This window comes from Cyprinodon variegatus, unplaced genomic scaffold, assembly GCF_000732505.1.
Source record: "Cyprinodon variegatus isolate N-32 unplaced genomic scaffold, C_variegatus-1.0 Scaffold973, whole genome shotgun sequence".
Lineage (NCBI taxonomy): Eukaryota > Metazoa > Chordata > Actinopteri > Cyprinodontiformes > Cyprinodontidae > Cyprinodon > Cyprinodon variegatus.
This window is the reverse complement of record NW_015151426.1, coordinates 50,530-58,342: the sequence shown is the minus strand read 5'-3', so window position 1 is coordinate 58,342 and position 7,813 is coordinate 50,530. Positions and strand designations below refer to the sequence as shown.

At 37.6% G+C, this 7,813-nt stretch overlaps 1 protein-coding gene across 1 annotated transcript in view; it reads right to left on the bottom strand.

Annotated features, from left to right (window-relative positions):
- Positions 1–7,813, bottom strand: part of tmem2 (transmembrane protein 2) — a 44,206-nt gene that overhangs the window by 19,877 nt on the left and 16,516 nt on the right. Inside the window, exons 5-8 of the mRNA XM_015398922.1 lie at positions 6,887–7,056; positions 5,547–5,738; positions 4,513–4,682; positions 1,880–2,092 (exon numbers count right to left, since the gene is read on the bottom strand). Coding sequence (XP_015254408.1) covers positions 1,880–2,092; positions 4,513–4,682; positions 5,547–5,738; positions 6,887–7,056 — 745 coding nt within the window. The remainder of the gene's footprint in view (positions 1–1,879; positions 2,093–4,512; positions 4,683–5,546; positions 5,739–6,886; positions 7,057–7,813) is intronic.

Here is a 7,813-nt window from a genome sequence, read left to right as displayed (position 1 = left end):
GACTTGAATAAGATGTACCCCAGTCTCCATGCAGAACTGACAAAAAAATATATATCTATGCAATGGTGTGAAAAAGTGTTTTCCCCCTTCCTCATTTCCTGTTTATTTGCATGTTTGTCACACTTTAGTGTTACGGAACATCAAACCAATTTAAACAATAGTCAAGGACAACACAAGTAAACACAAAATGCAATGTGTAAATAAAGGTGTTTATTATTAAAGGAGAAAAAAATCCAAACCATCATGGCCCTGTGTGAAAAAGTGATTGCCCCCCTCGTTAAAATATACTATAACTGTGGTTTTTAATACCTGAGTTAAATTTCTCTAGCCACACCCAGGCCTTATTATTGCCACACCTGTTGTCAATCAAGACATCACTTAAATAGAAGCTGCCTGACTCAGCAAAGTCCACCAAAAGATCCTTAAAAGGTTCCCATCATGGAACAATTGAGAAAGAAAGTAATTAAGATCTATCAGTCTGGAAAGGGTCATAAAGCCATTTCCAAAGCTTTGGGAATCCAGCGAACCACAGTGAGAGCCATTATCCACAAATGGCGAAGACATGGAACAGTGGTGAACCTTCCCAGGAGTGGCCGGCCGTCCAAATTACCCCAAGAGCGCAGCAACGACTCATCCAAGAGGTCACAAAAGACCCCACAACAACGTTCAAGAACTGCAGGCCTCACTTGCCTCAGTTAAGGTCAGTGTTCATGACTCCACCATCAGAAAAAGACTGGGCAAAAATGGCCTGCATGGCAGAGTTCCAAGAAGAAAGCCACTGCTGAGCAAAAAGAACATTAAAGCTCGTCTCAATTTTTCAAAAACATCTCTTTTCCCGAGACCTTTGGGAAAACATTCTGGGGATTCATAAGACAAAAGTTGAACTCTTTGGAAGGTGTGTGTCCCATTACATCTGGCGTAAAAGGAACACTGCATTTCAGAAAAAGAACATTATACCAACAGTAAAATATGGTGGTGGTAGTGTGACGATCTGGGGCTGTGTTGCTGCGTCTGGACCTGGAAGACCTGCTGTGATAAATGGAACTATGAATTCTGCTGTCTACCAAAAGATCCTGAAGGAGAATGTCCGTCCATCTGTTTGTGAACTCAAGCTGTAACGAACTTGGGTTCTGCAGCAGGACAATGATCCTAAACACAAAAGCAATTCCCCACTGAATGGCTGAAGAAAAACAAAATGAAGACTTTGCGGTGGCCTAGCCAAAGTCCTGACCTGAATCCTATTGAGATATTGTGGTATGACCTTAAAAAGGCCGTTCATGTTCGATAACCCTCTAATGTAACTGAATTAGAACAATTCTGAAAAGATGAATGGGCCAAAATTCCTCCAGAACGCTGTAAAAGACTCAGTGCAAGTTATCGCAAACGCTTGGTTACAGTTGTTGCTGCTAAGGGTGGGTTTGGGTTTAGGGGGCAATCACTTTTTCACACGGGGCCATGATGGTTTGGATTTTTTTTCTCCTTTAAAAATAAACACCTTCATTTACAAATTGCATTTTGTGTTTGTGTTGTCCTTGACTATTGTTTAAATTGGTTTGATGTTCCGAAACACTTAAGTGTGACAAACATGCAAATAAACAGGAAATGAGGAAAGGGGCAAACACTTTTTCACACCACTGTATNATTTTACCATTAACGGCCTCTTTGTTTTACTTCATTATATAAAACCCCCAAATTTCCCTACTTCATTCCTGTAAAGTGATAATGTGGAAATGCATTAACCCTTTACCAAGTAACTGTAATCAAATAGCTGCCAAATACATAGCAGAGTATTCAGAACTAAACAGCAAAATATAATTTATTCTCATAGATAAAATCATGGAGCCATAAGCAAATTTTGCTATCCAGTTATTTAACTGACCAGCAGCCCGTTGGTGGTGTGGATGGTGAGGCAGCGGGAGAAGGAGTGGTGAATGGAAACTCCGTCCACATACGTCGGCTCCCTGTAGCCACCCTTCTGGTCAACATCCCCACACATGTGAAAGTGAAGCGGGTAGCTGCCTCTTACTCGTTGCTGGCCCATGTTTTTTAACTCCACATGGGACAGATGCACCGATGAGAAGTTACGAAGGATCTGGGTTGGAGGTAAAAGTAGAGCACAAGATAAGCTGAAGAGGAAGACATGCAACAAAAACACCATTTTATATCTTCAACCATCAGTATTAACCCATAGCAAAAAAAAGCTGACTAATCTAAGTGGTGCTTTGTTTTGTTTTTGTTGGTTTTTACATTTTGACTTGAATAAGACGTACCCCAGTCTCCATGCAGAACTGACAAAAAAATATATATCTATGCAATGGTGTGAAAAAGTGTTTTCCCCCTTCCTCATCAAATTGGTTTGATGTTCCGAAACACTTAAGTGTGACAAACATGCAAATAAACAGGAAATGAGGAAAGGGGCAAACACTTTTTCACACCACTGTATATATCTGTGAAAAAGAGGCATTGATGACGGATGCATGAATCAAAACAAAAAACACATTTTGAGAAATGCATCAAACAACTAAGCATGGAGCTAATGTTGTGTATTAGGCTCACAGGGGGGTCTTCTGTCTATAGACATTCCAGAGTCTGGTTCTTGTTAAGGAAGTATTGGCCAATCTTTATAGCGAACTGAGCCCCCCCCCTCATAGGACTTCCACAAATACACGTTCACACCAAATGGCGTGCTCTGCAAATGTTTCCTCAGGCCATGGCAAGACCAGCACATGCTGCATTTGTACACCTTCACCAAACTCCATTAGTAGCATTTGAAAAGTATTAAACTTATCAAAATCTGCCATTTCTAAACACATTTTTTACAGATTTTTTTTTTATATAGCCTACGGGAAATATTTGATCAAATTTATAATTTGAGATTAATATGCAAAGTTGAATTTTTGCAGATTTCGTGCTTTCATTTGGATATATCTACCGCCATCAGAAACAGTGAAAAATAAAAAATTGTGTTTTTTTTTTTTTTGCAATAAGCAAATGTTTTGTTGGCATTTGAAAAACAAGCTCTTTGAAAAACTTACCAATTATTTTGTCAAAAATAGAAAATTACTGCCTCCAAGAAAAATAAAACTACTAAAAAATGTAAAGGATTGAGTTTATTTTCTCCTTTCTTTGAAGTTACAATATCATTAGAATAAATCCCATAGGGATTCCTGCCCTACTAGTGTCTTTGTTTTTCTCAGATCCTTCATGCCTAAAACAACCAAATTGCTTCCTAGACGTATTTTACACAAACCAACAATTTGTAAAATCATAACAGTCACAAAAAACAGAGATAAATAAACCAAAAAGTAATGAAACATATACTGCATAAGCAAAGCTGAATGACTCCGCTTCAGAAGTAAAACAAGCAGATATATTTTTTGTTATATGGTAGTCAATGTTTTGGCTATTTAACTCAAGGCTACATGGTGAGTTTACTTTATTTCATATGATTTATATGCATCAAGATCACCTAGTTTAGCTGAAATATGAGGTTTTATCATGGCTGACAGGAAGGAGGACTGAAGCAACAGCTGTTGCAACTGCCCCCATTTATAGAAAACAGAACACCAAACATTTTTTTAACATTTGTTGATTCAAATTTTTTACTTTACTATAAAACATTTTATCAGGTTCGCGGGATAGGAGGTTTATGTATGTGCATGCATGCCTGTATCTGCGTTCATGTTTGTTTTTTAACTGTGTGTGTTTATGAGCTGACGCGGATAAAATGAATGGTCAAACTTTATAGAATATACATATATTTGAATAAAAAGGTCAATGAAGCAGAAAAAGTGGTGATGGCATTTTTAGAGTTGAGTATTTAATGCAGTCACATTTTCTATAGCTGTGGTTTTCCTCAAAGGTTTTTTAAGGCCAGTTCCCTCTAAGGTAAATTGTACATAACAAATGTATATACTGACAATTGTTAACAGTCCTTCTATGTTACTGGAAGCCTGCTGTATTTTACATCAGTTTCAGTCTTTGGCATCTAGATTTAAGGCCTCCTACTCTAGGCAAAATTATAAGTCGATAAATGACACTAATTTTCTTCTAACATTTTTTCTTTTATCCCGCAGTATCACTGAATATGTAAACCACACAGGCTTAAAAGAGAAGGGGTGCTTCCTGGATGTGATGACAAACAGCAAAAAAAAAAGAAAAGAGCCTTGTTCAGCATTATGGGGAATTTTAGTCTCAACCAGAAGCCCCACCCCTTATCTAAGAAGTCAACTCTTAGAATCGCAATGCTGACAGGATGTCTTTGAAGCAGCAAAGAGGAACTTTTACATCACCGCAGTCCGGTTCCTGCAAAGCTGCAGTTATGACGCTATGCTTTCAGTACAATCCCAGCCCACTGGCTTTGATAAATTTAGCAATCTTGACTAAATATTCCCGCCTACACTTAGATGTCTATTAATAATGGGTTTCTAATAATAAGTCTACTGGTCTTGTACAACAAAAAACATAGTTCAGTATAAGATCATGTTGAAAAAATTAAACACAGACACAAACCTTGATGTGACCTCCAAAGGTGTCGTGGTTGAAGAACTGGCACAGGTTGTCTCCATAGCAAGAGCTTTCCATTTCTCCGTAGATGAGAATGTTCCTGGAGAGCAGAGCCACCTCAGCTCGCATGTCGACTCCATCGATGATCTCACCAACATGATTGTACCGAGGCTTCCCTGAATAGCACATACATTTTTACAGTAAATCCCAAATTGGTATACGAAAGCAATTAGAGGGGAGTCAAATCCAAAAAAATAAATAAAATCCACATCTCAATGGATTAGTAACAGCTTCCTAGTTTAATTTACAATAAAATCAAACCCATTCTGTCAGTGGTAGGAAGCTTTTTGGCTGCTACCACTCTACATTCTTATACCAATATCTAGAAATAATGAAATACACAGAGAACCTCAAATAGCCAGTTCTTTAACAAAGCAGAAAGCTCAAATATTACAGCTGTAAATAGTCATATTTAGCCCCTGCAAAACTTGTTAAGTCTTTCCTTCAAGCAATCAGATATTGCTTACACCTTTGCCTACACCCTTCCTCTCCCAAAAGGGAGTTGATGTTCATTGACTGGAGGAATGAGATTAGGAGGCATTTCTGACAGAGGCACGAAGGCAGGGAAGCATTAAAAGAGAGGAAATGTATCCAGATTCTTAAAATCCCTGCTGTTATCGGGAGATAAAAAGTCCAATAGCGTGTAAGCTCATAATCTCTTCAGCTTCCAAGAACCTTACATCACAGGAACGGCTGTAAAAGGAATGAGATCTTATTGTAACTGTTGATTACCAGAGTGACATTTACTAATCTCATTTATAGACATCACGGAGGAGCATTATCTTCTGTGTCGCTTTATTTGGACTCTAAACCACTTATTACATCTTTGATTATTTAAGCTACACCTGCACGTTTTCTAACCAATTACCCTGGAATACACATGAATATAAGAGCAGCACTACAGCGCATAAACGCTTAACTAACACCAAGTGAAGCCTAATAACATCTGCAGAAACAAACAGTGCTGCCTTATGACTCACCTTGTATCCTGACCTGCCTGCTGGTACACTGAGGGCAGGGTAGCAGGGTGAACTCTTCAGCCTGGTGCATGGAGTAGTCTGTACTGGCCACCACAATATTATCACCTGGTTTCCAGGTCTGCTGGACTTCATCTTGGAGGTTAAGCACCACCTGGTCTGCAGCGTCTACCAGGAAGCCCATGATGGGGTAGCCTGGAACAGGGAACAAGAGTTAGAATTAGAGCCATACAAGATAGATTGAATATTCATCGCCAGAGCCATATTATTGTGAGGAGGAAAACAACCAAAATATGCTTTGGATGCATTTGAAGGATCATGATTTCCAACTTTGGAAGTCAATAATACATCTGGTCAGTTGGATGGAGTTTCACTTTACTGAAGACTCAAACTGATGCACATTTTTGAGAAAGTAAAACCTAAATATTTCATCTAATTTTGGAACAAAAACAAAGATTAACAAAAAATATCAACAATTTAAAATATAGCAAAAAGTCAATACATGCAATCGCTTAAACAAGATATATTCAAAAATCTGTTTATAATTATTACGTTTTTTCAATTACAGACATTTGGTTGTTTTTAATGTGATTTTGTGTCATGTTTAAAGCTTTTAAGAACAAAAGAAGTACTGAAGGAGGGCTTCATATTAAGCCCCCCTTTATGCTGAAACCTCCAAATTAAATCCAACAAAACTAATAAAGATAGCCACCTACAGTGCCTTGCAAAATGATTCATCATCTTTGACTTTTAACGTGTTTAATCAAATTTCAATCTGTATTTCAAAAGGTGTTAAATAGTTTGTGGAGTTATATATATATATATATTTATTATATATATTTATATAAGTAAAGGGTTTGTAAATAATATAAAAAGAAAAAAATCTATGTTTATTAAAAAAAATAAAAAGCAAACTTCCAAATTCACACTATATAACCATGTTAGCATAGATTTTTATCTTTACAGCTGGATTTTATAACATAAGTTAATAAAAAGGCATTCAAAGCTGAGAGGATGGGAAAGATGTAGAAATCTACTCATCTGCATTTTTTCCCTGACATATGATACAATAAAAGGAAATGAAAATAAGCTCGGAGGGAAAGAAAATCACATTCCAGAGACTAGAGTTTCCATAACAACTGTGGTTAAATTACCATTACTCAAATCCTGGCATCCAAGTTATTCAGCATCCACTGAGATAAATGGAGCAATCTATACAGAAATAGTTGGCATCATTATTAAATACATCTGCAGAAAGATAAACACTTGGCTACAGACCCATAATCACATTTTTAAGACATGTTCTGGTTTGAATTCATGTCCTAGTAACAGCTGGCTCTCACCATTCTTCCACTCGCTGTAGGCCGACACTGAGAAGTTCACTCCCTCCACAGTGGTGAAACTGCGACTTGCAAGAGCTCTTCCACCTGTGTTAAGGTTTTCGTGTTCCCTCACATCCTCCGAGCACGACTCGTTGCCACCGCCAACCACAGAAACCAAAGCCCACGCCTGCCTGCAGTGACCAAAGGGGTGAAAAGAAAATGAATCAGAGAAGCCATGTTTCATCTTTCTATTGGAACAAGTAACAAATATGTGACACTTTGTTTTTTGAAAACCACAATTAGTAGCAGCTACTGTAGAAGCTAAGTTAGTGAATACATTCAACTGCAGGGGAATGATCAGCAGATGAAATGAATGATCCACTAAATCCTGAACTCCTGTGGCAACTTTAGAATTAACCTCAGGCAACTATGCCTAAACTTCCTCCAGATTCTTGAAACTTTTCCTAACGAAATGCCCCTACTTTTCTTTCTACATCTTTACTTTTAATATAAGAAAGGACTTTATATCGGTCAGGCCCTTTTTTCTCCTCATAGCCATGCCAAGACACTTCTGATGCCGCCTTTGGTTCAGGAGTAGCGTAACAAAATGTCCTCAACACACCTATGAGTGGTGGTCTTTTAACCAATTAAATCATTTTGTTTGTGTGTAATTAAGAGTTTGGATATCTTTAGATTTTGTTTGCTTTTACCTTTTTAGTTTTCTACATTCCTCATTATGTTCTTTGAATAGCAACTATAGGTATTTGCTGCGAAATTGCTGAACAGGGATTTTGCAAATCCGCAACTTTCATTTCTCAAAGTTACGTTGTAGTCCAATTCTCCAAGTGGATAATTAGGCTTTATACAGGAATGAGTAACTGTAATTTAATTGTTTTTTAATGCTCTTAGAAATAATTTTAATGCCATCAACAAAAAACAAAAAGTATG